Genomic DNA, 14068 nt, shown 5'->3' with positions numbered 1-14068 from the left:
CAGTCTAGTGAGTTTTCAAAGAAACCCATAATTACCCATATCTGGTAATTATTTGTTCATAATAATTATTTCAAATTCATTTTCTTATGGTACGAAATATAATGTACCATAAACCTTTTTTTTAGAGCAAAGCCATATTGGGCTATCTGCTGTGTTCACCGTGGGGAATCGAATCCCGGATTTTAGTGTTGTGAGCCAATAGACTTATAGCTGTTCCACCGGGGTAATAAATACACCAACAGTGCAGTAAAATGTTGTAAATACGCATTAAGAACGCAGCAAATTGATAGAATGCGTTTTCACACAAGCGTTCAGGGAGGTGATTCTTCCAATGTGGTGACGAAAAAAACAAGAGCCATCTCTGAAAAGTGCACGTGTAATTTTGTTTCAACCCAGTTAACAAACAAGGATTTAACTCTAAAAGTAACGTACGTACACAGTGACAAAACTACAGAAATCGGATGTTAATTTACACGATGGCAGAAGTACAGGGATTGTATGTTTATTTACAAAATGACAAAAGTACAGAGATTGAATGTTTATTTAGACAGTGACAGAAGTACAGAGATTGGATGTTTATTTACACAGTGACAGGACTACAGGGACCGGATGTTTATTGTTTATAATAGACGAAAACCCGCATAAAAGACACATTCATCGTCATAAGGATAGTTAGGGTTAACAAGAGTGTTTTATTCTATCAAAAGATTGGTGTAAAATATTAATGTATAAGTACAGGCATGTTAAAAGTAGGAGCAAGTAAAACATACATATTATTTACGGTTGTTTCTGACATTATCTGCCCCCCCCCCCGGAGGCTCAGCGATAAGTTTCACGGCTTATAACGCTAAAAGTTAAGTTCCGATACCCGCAGTGAGCAGAGTACAGACAGCCCATTGTGCAACAAGCAACACAACAAAAGACATCATGGAATGAGCTGTATCTTACATGATATTATTTGTATATGAGCTTTCGATACAGTGCTAATTATTATCCCTTCACAATAAATGTACTTTATAATGCCCCTCCCAGTGGCTCAGCGATAAGCTTGAGGGCTTACACTACTAAAATATGGGGTCGATCCCTGCAGTATGTACATCATAGATAGTTTATTGAGCCACCTTGTGTTTAGCATACTTTTATCAGGTAGTAATTACATCATTGTCTTATTATTACAATATATTCCATATTAATGTTCATTAAAAATGTAATTTACTCACCACTGCTTTGGTGATAAGAAACAAACATCCTGTGAGATTTGATTTGGTTTTAAAACATTCCTGGATTACAGCTTTCTCTCAGTTTCGTTCGCGTACTGTTATAATCGAACAGAAACAAAACAAAGTAGAAATGACCATGAATATGTTGGACTTTAGAATAACATTATTTCTTTGATATTTTGTAAAAAAAAATGATATCGATGTAGCTATGAGCTTGTAATGGATAAAAGAAGACGTTACTTCTTGGATATTTGACCAAATATATTTGTTAAGTTTGCTTATAGACTATAATGTTGTATAAAATTATAAAATACAAGTAATTTCAAGACTTTTAAACTTTTTCTCCAGGTGAATATTTTTTTTACTTTGATTCCTTGGTTGAAGAGCTTGGGGTAACGAACGTGTCGAGCTACGTATCAGAAGTTTCAACGTTCGAGACGCGATATGCAACTTAATGAGTTCTACATTTTGGACTATAAGCATTATAACTGTGACAGCCAGGTACACTATTCGGTTATGAGTAACCGCGTCAAGACCGTTATTTGGCTAAGAATAAACGCGTCAGGCTCGTCAATCAATTGAGAGTGAGCGTGCTAACCCCGCTACTCGGTTGAAAGTAAACTCATTACTTCCGCATGTCTATTAAGAGTAAACGCGTCAGGTCTACTAGTCGGTTTAGAGTGAGCGCGTAGACAAACTGTTTGCCTTCCAGCTGAACAGCAGTTATAAATTACATTGAAAATACCAAATACATTTGTTTGAGTCTTTATCAGGCGTTGTAAAGGCTCCAAAAATAGGTTGAAAAATCGTCCAAAATCAATATTTTAACACGAAAAAAGTCCAAGTTTTTTTTTTAATAATGTATTTTCTTAATAAATATTGGCACGTTAGACTAGTTCACGGAATGTCTTTAGTTTCCTAACCAAATAGTATACATGTGTCTTGATACTTTGCAAAAGGATATCGCAAGCTATCTACAAACTAAAAACATAACAACATTTACCCAGCTGGCGGGAAACGATTATTGAAAAATGAAAGTGACCGTTGTTTTAATACTGAAACAATGAAGAAGCTGAAATAATTCAAATATATATCGGACATTTGTAACAAGAATGAAAACGATTATCGTTATAGCCCTGCCAAGGCTTGACATACATCAATTATGCTTCGTAAAGCATAGTGAGTGCGTGTCTTTATATGATATAACCCAAATTCTAATAACCTTCAGATGGTATTTGCAACTTAATAAACGAGTAAGAACACTATTAAAGATACAAGATTCATTTTATTAAACTTGCTTTTCTTCTTTTTCAACTTATTGGTACACGAAGAATTGAGTAGTAGTATTATGGACTGAACGAAAGAACAGTTGAATTTAATGACGACAAACCAACTTTTGTTTTAAGGAAATAAAGGTTGGAGACAGCTTGAATGGATAGTGAAAGAAACCTTATTACAAATGTACGGTTGGTTCTGTTGCATGCAATGTGAGTGAGTTACACGTCAAGACGAGAGTTTAAAAAAAATGCATTAATCACACATCTTGTAGTTCTTTATACTACATATACCGTATAGGGCGATCTCAAATATAAGGCGACCCCCATTTTCAGAAAACAGGGGAAAGGAAAAAGAATTGAGTGTCATAACGTCCTTTTTTTAGGTCCACAAAATCAATACTATAAATGAAGAGCCTGCAGGTAGATTAGTTGCAAGAATTAGTGATGACCTTGAGCGAACCTCTAGTGCGCATGCGTAGACGGTTGCTATCTGAGACATTCAGGAATACGACAGGCTAGAGTAGGGGAGGGGGCATGTACTCGGCCGCGATTATAAGGCGACTATGGATTTTACAGTCTAATTATCAATCAAAAAAAGCATCGCCTTTTAATCGAGCCATTAAGGTATTTGTTTATAAGTCAAGATATATTTCGTTGGTATATTCATGTAAGACATATCACTTTAGAAAATAACGATATTCAATCTTTTAGAAGGTTTTTTTTTAGCTTGTACCAATGTTGAGATTGCAGGAATTTCATTCAAACTTTCATTCCACAAAATGTTTTTTTTATTGTATTAAGTTTTTACGACGCAAATTTTAAGGTCTTTAAGTTTTCTTTAGACCCCTAGCATTTCCATATTGCCATTATCTTAGAATTTGAAATAATTTTTAGAACACAATACACACCAACAGTTTTATATTTTCCTCATAACATACTTTCTTCATCGTACCTTCGGTGGGTCAGCGGTAAATTTACGGACTTACAACGCAAAATATTGTGGTTAGATTCCCCTCTGTGGTCAAGGCGTAGATAGCACACAATAACAACAAAATTATCCATCGCTGAAATATAAATGGAGTCTTTCTAGGGTTTTGATAATGTATGGTTTTCGAATGTAAGGCCTATCAGCTCACACGTGGTTAAAAAAAAAAACTCACCCATTAAAGACTTGCAGTTTTTATATATAACAATTCTTAGTATATCAGCCTAGATAGGCTAATAATAAAAACGTTACCTATATACACAGTAACGATTACCACCTCATCACTCCATGTTGCTGTTATTGTTTGTTTATACTTTCATCGAAGTAACAAATTGATTAATTATTGTTGTTGTTGTCTTTATTATTATTATTGACATCATTTGTAACAATTTAATCATCAAAAATACCCCAAATTTCCAGTGATTACTTTACGAAGAAATCCATTAAAGCCACTACGATTTTGGCTAAGTTTTGTGCACTTAAAATGTCGCTCCACGTGATAAAAGGTAGGCGTTTCTAAAGATGGCGGAAGAATAAGTACAAATGAAATATGAACTTCCCTTAAGCAACGAAACAGATGCGATGGCCAGCTGAGAACTGCGGGTTGATGAAAGAGAAACGCTACGTGTAGCTTTACATTACTTTAATTGAAGAAACTTGTCTGGATGTATTTTGATTAAAAATCCTCGTTTCTCCTCGTGAAATTGCTTTTCGTCTTACTTTAACAGTTATTGTCGTAGTCTTTTGTACCGTTTTTTTTTCTATAACAATAACGTTTCACATTCTTAACACCACCTAGTTCGTTACTTCTTCGATAACTTCATATTTATTTTATTTCTAGTATTTTTCTAACATTATTTCTTTATAATTTATTCTTGCAGATACAGACAACAACGGTTACTTGGATGTGTGCGATTTTGAGTGTCTTGCATTGGTAAGTTGACATTTAGGCTTAGCTACTAACTGCACAGCAGTAGTAAAACATACTGAATATTATCACTCAGTGATTAGTCACTGAAAGGATTTGGTGTTCATTTAATCCTTTTTAATCATATTATACTTCCGGCTAAAGCTGTTAGGTTTATATTACTTCAAATTATTTATCTGTACAGCTTCTTACGTTACATATTATTTCTCATATTTTAGCGTTTTAAAGTAGCACTCACGGAAATGCCAAAAACTATTTTTCATATAAAGAATGAACTATATATAAAGTTAGCCTATATATGAATATATATTTATACATTTCTTACACGCTGACCAGATAAACGACCACGACACAAATAGTTGCTGACAATTACAGCGGAGTTAGGTCATTAAAAATATCATCTCTCTTGGTAACATAAGTCTCGTCTCTCGCTCTGTTTTTTTGTTTTTTTTTCAGATTTGGTAATTATTTTCTTCGAGCTCCTGTTGACATGAAAATTTTATAAGAGCTTTCGTTTCCTTCGGAAATTTAAACGAGCTTCCGTTGGGATAAGAATTTCAAATGATTTTCTAATATACTCATTGTTACGGTGCTTACAAAGTTCAAGTAGTTTTCATATTGTTTGTTAATCTTGTGATGTTATCTACAGTATCTGTCTGGATGTGTATCTTGCGGAATGAGATAAATGCAAGTTTTATAACATGCTTATGGGATTTTCTACGTTTCAACGGTTGTTGGCTATGAAGCTTTTTTTTCTTCTTTTTCCAAACCTATAAAGTGAACGGGGTCACTGTGAAAGTTAGTTATATGAAGAAGAAATGATAATGAGAAATAAGGGCATTATAAGATTAGGCCTAATGGACTGAAGGATTTAGGACTAATAGTTTCTATGATGTTAGGTAATAGTAGTTTCAGGAACGTTAGAACTGCAATGATTCATGAATGTGATTTTTGAAGTTTCAATCAGTTTAACGCGAGATGTCTATTGGGTACATTTTCCAATATTAGTGAGAAATTACTTTCGCCCTTTGGTAGATAAAAACGTTTTTTTTTTCACTCATGAATCTTAGCATCTCATGATTAATTCTATTAAAAATGTGAATTACGATAAATACAGTCTTCAAAGGATGTGGCCTTTTGGATAGAAATGTTTACTTTTCGATTTGGATAACAAATAATGCATTTGATGAGTTGGTGAGGAAGATTGCCCAAATACCTAACTTTTCTAAGGGATCATTTATTTATCCAAAGAAAATTATAATTATAAAGTGATGGCTTCGTGAGGAAGATTGCCCAAATACCTAACTTTTCTAAGGGATTGTTTATTTATTCAAAGAAAATTATAATTATAAAGTGATGGCTTCGAGAGGAAGATTGCCCAAATACCTAACTTTTCTAAGGAATCGTTTATTTATCCAAAGAAAATTATAATTATAAAGTGATGGTTTCGTGAGGAAGATTGCCCAAATACCTAACTTTTCTAAGGGATCGTTTATTTATCCAAAGAAAATTATAATTATAACGTAGTACTTACAATTAGCTTTTGAAATACACAAACAAGAGAAGTTATTCAATTTAATTTATATACAATTTATTTAAAACTCTATTAAAGGAATTTTTATTTACTCTATTTTAATATAACCAGAAATACACCATACAAGAAGGAAAGGGAGCCTATGATAAGGAAATTCACGAAAAGAAGAAACAGGTTATGATCAGCTTATGGAACGAGATAGCAGGATTGGCTGACTTTAACAAGGTTTGTTTTATAATTCAGGTTCTTTCTTCTTGCTTCTATCATTTTTAGCTGAGGCATAGCGGCTCATAGAATGGCTCTGAGTTTTTTTTTTTCAAGTACAAATTGTTAGCTCATTAACTCCGACATGTATTGATCGATTACAGTTTTGGACTTAGGAGGTCAAACCCTTTCGATTGATATATTTGACCACGCCCAAAGTCTCAGAGATTAAGTTACTCTAATCCTGCTTAAAATAATTACAATTTGAGGGTAGGCTGGTAGAGATCCTGATGAATAATAAAATCGAATCGGTTATACGCGCGATTGGTATTGCTGACGCACAAAAATATAGCTAATAAAAAGGGAACATAGAGGTCTCGTAGATTAATTTACTCTAATCCTGCCTAAAATAATTTCAAGTTCCACGGCTATTGGGGATTCCCTCTTATTATGCCTAATAGACGTCAAACAAAACTATCTAGCTAACATTATAAAAACACTTATGGTTTATCAGTTTGCTTGCTATAATATGATACAAACAAAAATATCTGTCTGATGTATAACAAAATATTTATTTATTTATTACGTATCTGTCATGCGCATTAACACTACTACTTGATAAAAGAAATTGGATTTAAAGACAAGGTATAAATGTTGACCGTACGCCAAAAATATTCGTTTACCATAAAGCATTTCTAAAGTTTTAGTTCTTAAATATTCCAACAATTTAATAAAGGATCATGTTCAGTGGCAACTAGGAGAGGAGGGAATAATGTTTGTTTTGAAGTTACACGAGGGCTATCCCTAATTTAACAGTGTAAGACTAGAGGGAAGGCAGCTAGTCATCACCACCAACCGCCAACTCTTGGGCTACTCTTTTACAAACAAATAGTGGGATTGACCGTCACATTATAACGCCCCCATGGCTGAAAGGGCGAGCACGTTTGGTGTGACGTGGATTCGAACCCGCGACCCGCAGATGGCGAGTCGAGCACCCTAACCACCTGGCCATGCCGGGGCCCTAACCACCTGGCCTTGCCGGGCCTAGGGAATAATGTACTCAAAAATTTATTTTTCCCCTGATGTAATGTATGGCCTTAGCACTATTTTATATCAAATTTTAAAATGCGAGGTTCTTTTAAGACTTCTTCCCATGAGTCACGGTTTCGAATCTCATCACCGAAATGCTTGCCTTTCTAGTTGTGGGGACGTTATAATGTGACAGTTAACCCACTTATTCTATAATAGTAGCCCAAAATTTGGCGGTGGGTGGTGTTCACTAGTTGCCTTACCAGTAGTCTATCACTTGTAAATTAGGGACGGCTAGCACAGGTAGCTCTCGAGTCGCTTTGAGCAAAATTCAACAAAAACAAACTTTTATAGATTATATCTTTATACTAAAAACATTCAGCTGGTAGTTAACTAATATTACATTCTTTGACTTTTTGAAAGTGTTCGATACCTTAAGGAAAATGTGAATTGTTTGAGACATAAACTTAAGTGTTAGGAAATAACAAAAGCGCCTTAAAAATAAATTAAAACGACCGAAGATGTGCTGCCCTCTACAATTAGTTATAATGATGCCATTAACTTGTTCTATTTTGGTATAAGAAAGCTAATTTCAATATATATAAGTTAAGGGTAAGTAAAGATCAGTGTTTTAAGGTTTGTATAAATCATTATATGATTTCTTTAAAAAAATCAGTATAAATAGTTATTTTGTTATAATCCAATAGAGAAGTAAGCAATGCCTGTGTATCGAATATTATTCTGACCCCTCTTTTCCTTCTTACTTCAACAATGAGTTTAGCTAAACCAGTTACACTGGATATTAATTTAGAAATGTTAGACCACGATATATATTTGGTATCATGATATCTGTTAGAAATATTTTGATTCGAATTTTTTAAACTTTATTCTATTCAGCCCAGTAAAATCGTAAGAAATGACTATAAAGTTAACATCCTGGGAAATAAAAGTATATATCTAATGAAGAAAAGAGGTCCTCGAGACTAATGACCTCAAGTACGTGACCAAATTGATGCTGACCTCCTTACCAGTAGTCCAATCAACAAGAAACAAAAATAATTCATTATTCCCCAAAGAGCAAGTGATTGCGGCAGAAATCCAATTACTCCTAAGACATGTTGATAATAGTAAAACTCAGCATTCTGTAATCATTTCCTATGTGTGTGTGTGTGTATTTAGTAGCAGAATACAAATAAGTAAAGCTAATCACTTAACCTTTGCACAGTAAGGCGTAACAAGATCATGACCTTCTGATGAGAGAAGATGTGTATGCAATACTAAATAAAATATAGAATTAGAGAAAAAAGGTAACTGTGGTATCTTGTAAAATTAAACTCCACAGCACAAGTATTTCAAACGTAATTGGACTTTAAAAGTTTTTCAGAAAAAAAAAGCTAATTTAGGTGGACGTTTCAAGTCTGTAACCATTTAGTCGAAGTACACCAATTACTATCTATAATAAAAAAAGATAAACTTTCAATATTTAATCATTTCTTACCAATAACACCTAGTCTTAACGCCATTAGAATAAGGTAAACCCAAAATTTTAATATTTATTAGTAACTTCCAATGAAGGCTAGCTACCTATATATAGAAAGCGAAACTAAAAGTCAATTATGAGTATAGTTAATTGAATATACTTTTCTTACTTATGAGGGTTATAATGCATTGTTTCATCAGTTAACGATATTTTCGGCCATAAACCTAATGAGATCTCACGAGATTTGGCTACTATAGAATCTTGTACTTGTAAAGGGGGAAAAACATATAAAACAGTCTGGTGTTATACCTTGTACCCGAAGACTTTTCTTTGGGATCTGTTCAGCTAATATTCTGCTTTCATTCCAATTGTAAATGATCAACTTATGTGGTACTCATCCGTGCGAGTTCAGCCTAACATATCAAAATTGTAGAATCGAATCACCAATTGCATGGTATTTCTGTTAAGGCAAAAACCTTAATTTATGCTTTTCAAAGACCTTTTTACGTAACTGTCAACCATTAAGCATGTACAAATAAAAGAGTGCCAAAATAACATGCGATATCTTTTAGCTTTCAACAGTAAAATTCGTATTCAAAATCTATCTATCTCTAGTCACGTTTTAGCTAATAATTTTAAATGAACTTTTCACTAATAGATTTAGAGAAGTTACATTAATACTCTTAAATACACGTTTCGAAATATACAAAATAAAACTATATTTCACCACATGATGCCAGGTAAACCTGGTGAAACGTTGTGAATAGAATAAACAAAAACTTTACTATGTACAACTGATAAAATACTTGTGTGAAAATAAAAATTTTAGGAATGACAAAATTCCTTGAATAAAAACTCAACAATTATAATTTAAAAGCAGTCAGCGAAGCTTGAATAAACTTATTACTGTTTCGTGTTTGTATACTTGTAATTTTCTATTGTTATTTTCCATTTATCTTGATGTTACGATATGTTACATTATCACTGTCTTGAAAAATACTTTATATAACAAAATACTTAAGGATAACAAAGATCCTATTGTACCGATTGCATGGAGGGAATGACATGAAACTGTTAATCTAAATTCCATGGCGTTACTATAAAGAAATCTATTAACACTGTCTTAGAGAGGTAAAACTACCACCATATATTTTAAAGAATCTGGTTGGTTCTGTAAAGTTTAAGTCTGTTACAAATAATAGGGTTGCGATCCTGAAGCTAATGTGGGTTACTATCGAGTGTCACACTTTCTTACTTGCTGTGGTTTGTTGGTTTGTATTGACAAACAGTCATGATATCTAATGAAAAACACCTTAGGTGTATAAAAAGGTACTGCAAAAATGATTCAGTTTGCGATTTAAAGGGATGAAATCAAAATTGGTGGTCAAACTGGTGGACCACGTTTTTCGTTCAACTTGGAGCATGATGGGGGATAAAATTAAGTACGTGGCTTAAATAACTAATAACTGAATATTTACTATAAAATTATTATCAATGCTATAAGTATAGCTACCAGCTTGATTTCATTCCCTTAAGTCGCACACTGAATCATTTTTTGGCCGCACCTTTTTTTCCCACCTGAGGTGTTTTTCATTATATTATATTAGTTGTAATTCAGATATTACACTAATCGTAGCTTAGATGTTACAGTAATGGTAATTAAGATATTACACTAATCATAACTTATATATTACATAGTGGTAGTTCAGATATTACACTAATTGTAGCTTAGATGTTACAGTAGTGTAATTCAGATGTTACAGTAGTGGTAGTTCAGATATTACACTAATCGTAGCTTAGATGTTACATTAGTGGTAATTCAGATACTATAATAGTGGTAATTCAGATGTTACAGTAGTGGTAGTTCAGATATTATACTAATCGTAGCTTAGATGTTACAGTAGTGGTAATTAAGATATTACACTAATCGTAGCTTAGATGTTACAGTAGTGGTAATTCAGGTATTACGCTAGTAGTAGTTGAGACCAAAAACAGATATTACAATACAAAAGTGAAGAAATTGTTATGTTTAATAACATGAACTCGCTACGTCGTTCGCTATACAAGACTTTCCAGTGAGCTATAGAATAAGAAGCTATGTAAATGTATACAACATTCACGAATGATGATATGTACGTCTTGCTCTTAGGTGGTTACGGCCGTTTCTACAAGTTCCGCTACACGAAGAATCTGAACCCAGGAGTTTTACATGTTACTGACTTGTAGTTTTGGATGTCCTGAAACGCTCGAAATTAACATTTACAAAAACTCTATTTCCGTTGCAGCTTAATGTTGATTTTAACAGCACGACTCCCATGTTAGAAAGATGAACTGAACACAGTGAAACGACATATATATACATATAAAGCTGTATCTCCTCTTAAGTATTTCAATGACAACATGGTATGGCCCACCTATGTTGGTCTGAATGTCACTTTAAATGAGTTACTATATCATACGAAGTTCGAGGATATATCTTGTCTTCTGTCAAAAAACTTGGATATAGAAACAAGTTAACTGTATAAACTAAATGAAACTTTTAAAAATAAATAAATATATTCACACAATCATATGAAAAATGGAGAGAACGCTATTTCCGAGAATTAGGTTGAAAATATTATAAATGATGATTATAACTTATTATGACTCGATACTACCTGACAGAGACAAAGGAAAACAAACTACGAGATGATCTTGCTCAGTAATGTAGGCTTAATAAATAAACGTTCTATGAATTCTCGTCTGACAATTTTCCTGCTGAAGCGCAAACACTTCTCTCTTGGTAACAAACAAAAATCTGCCTCTCCATTAGTGACAGTCGACAAGTAGATTAGGTGATTTACTGTTCTCTGAAAAGAACTGAAGAAGCAACATTCATATGTCTTGACGTCACATGCACAAGAAACTGACTACGTCACGGGGCGGCTGTCTGACCAGACGATTCCAAAGAGAGGAGCAGTGTTATTAAATTCCTCCACTCTTCCAAATGGCGTCAGCTATCAGAATAATTAGAACAGTTAGAGAACATCTGTAATTAACACAAATAATTGTAAATAAATAACAGAGGTTAATTCTTTCCACAAAAATTCAGACATTATATTGTAATGGAATTCTGGTTAAAGACCTATGTGTACAATATTAAAATGTAAGTCAATGATCTTCAGAGTTTGGAACAAAACTTACAAGTTGAGAAGATGAAGAGGAGTCACAATTGAGTATATTTTGTCAAGACATAGCGTGCAGTATTTGACGAGATGTTAATATCATTATCTCAACGTTCTGATAAGTTGAGGATCAGTAGCAACTAGGGGTTTGAAACTGTGTGATAAACTGGGGTACACCTTAACCAATTACTCGGTGTTTCAGCTTCTCCTCAAACTGAAAGTTTTGTCCCTATTGCATCAAATGAGGTTTGCAACAATGACAAAGTTTGTACCAAGTCTACTGCTGGGTGTTTTTTTATTCTTTTTTGCCGTGTTTGTTTTGTTTATGGCAAAGATATTAAAGCTATCTGCTGCCATCCCTAATTTTGAACAGTCGACCAATGGAAAAGCAACTGGAAGGTAACATCCACCGCAAACTCTTGGGCTCTTTTTTTTACCAACAAATACTGGGATTGGCTGTAAGATTATAATGCCTTCACAGTTAAAAGGGCGACTATATTTGGAGCAGATTGCAAGTAGAGTACCCTAACCACCAGTCTATGCCAAGCCCTCCTTTTTTTAGTAGTAGTGATAGTAAGGAGCATGTTTACATCGTTTGTTCACTAACAGGACAAAAAAAAAACAACTTCGTGCAACTAATCTAGTGTTCTATGTTCATAAGCGATGCTTTAAACCATAATTCAGATTCGTATCCGAGCGTAAAGAAATGTTTGTTTTTAAACACTGCTACAGGCTGTGTGTTTGCGTGTATTGCATAGTAAAGTATTACGTAAACTTTGATAAGTGCGGAGACCGAATGTTCTTTCAGTACGACATATTTCCCCACACAAAAAGTATTTATGAACAGCAGATGCAAAACAAAGAACAGTGTTAATCTTCATATGCAAACATATATATGGTATTATTTTCATGTACCCAACTACACTAAATGAGGTATATCACAACCAAAAAGTTTGTTACTGGAAGATAGGACAGTAGAAACTTTCTCAACACCAGATCACTGGACGGTAACAGCATCGAATGAGTATAGGTTGCTACAATGAAGTTAAACAGAATTTGCTATCAATTGTTTCTTCTATAAGATTTTATAACAATATTTGTGTTTTAACTTGAACAATAACTGAAACTAAGTAGGTTGCCACGTAGAAACTGAAACAGGCTTTATTATCGAGTGTTTCTTCTATACGACTTTATAACAATATTTGTGTTTTAACTTGAAACTACGGGACCAAGCATAAACAACTTTCAACAACCCCACCGTGAAATAAAACATGAGTGTGTGTTACTTTTAACACAATATTTCTTACTAAATAAACATGTACATACACACACTTTAAATAATTGTTTTGATCACGTGGGATAAATACTAGCTTGTATTTATGAATCAGTATTGTATACGTGTCTAAGATTATACAACTAAAACAACTGGTAACAGCTGGGTAGTTTATGTAGTACATTTCAGAAAAGGTGCATCAACAGATCTTACCCATTTTAAATATACATAATTTTACGATGACACGGGAAATCCTCATAATCACAGCTTAGTTGGTTTGTTTCGAATATTCGCGCAGAACTACTCAAGGACTATCTGCCCTATCCGTTCCAATTTTAAACTGGCACGATAGAGGAAAAGCAGATAAGCAAGAGTACTTATCAGGCGATCGCCAACTCTTGGGCTACCCTAAACTAATAGGGGGATTTGGCCGCCATTCTTATAAAACATCCACAGCCCGAAAGGAGGGGAGTCTCGATTTTGCGGCAGTGGGACACGAAACACGATCCCTCCAACTCACAGTCTGGTACACTAATCACTAAGTCACGCCCAGTCTTGATCATGGTTTATGTATGTTCTAGCTTGATATTTCAATTAAGAGTTTGGTGACAAACAGAGTTTAGTACTAATAAATCCCACGTGTCAGAGAATCAATAAGACTGGTGGCTAATACAGCCAGTTTACACCTCATAAAAATGTCTCCGAAAATAGAACACCCCGAATTTGAAGCCATGATGTATAGACGTTGTAGGTTTAGGGGAGAACGTGACGCGGGGGAAGTGGGGGTGACACACTGCCTGAACAAATCAACATCCTTAAACTAGAATAAGAAACATTTAAGGTGATTTTTTTTCTCTGATGGAGTTTAGTGGTTAATACCAACAGAGATGATGAATAATGTTTATTTGTTTGTTTGTTTTGAATTTCGCGCAAAGCTACACGAGGGCTATCTGCGCTAGCCGTCCCTAATTTAG

General features: G+C 34.0%; 1 protein-coding gene across 1 annotated transcript in view; it reads left to right on the top strand.

The window, feature by feature from the left end:
- Positions 1-14068, top strand: part of LOC106470016 (sarcoplasmic calcium-binding protein 1-like) — a 52218-nt gene that overhangs the window by 30860 nt on the left and 7290 nt on the right. Inside the window, exons 3-4 of the mRNA XM_013930537.2 lie at positions 4364-4416; positions 6056-6169. Coding sequence (XP_013785991.2) covers positions 4364-4416; positions 6056-6169 — 167 coding nt within the window. The remainder of the gene's footprint in view (positions 1-4363; positions 4417-6055; positions 6170-14068) is intronic.

Source organism: Limulus polyphemus, unplaced genomic scaffold (genome assembly GCF_000517525.1).
Source record: "Limulus polyphemus unplaced genomic scaffold, Limulus_polyphemus-2.1.2 Scaffold3773, whole genome shotgun sequence".
In the NCBI taxonomy this organism is placed as follows: domain Eukaryota; kingdom Metazoa; phylum Arthropoda; class Merostomata; order Xiphosura; family Limulidae; genus Limulus; species Limulus polyphemus.
The sequence above is the reverse complement of the archived record's forward strand: the minus strand, read 5'-3'. Positions and strand labels throughout refer to the sequence as shown.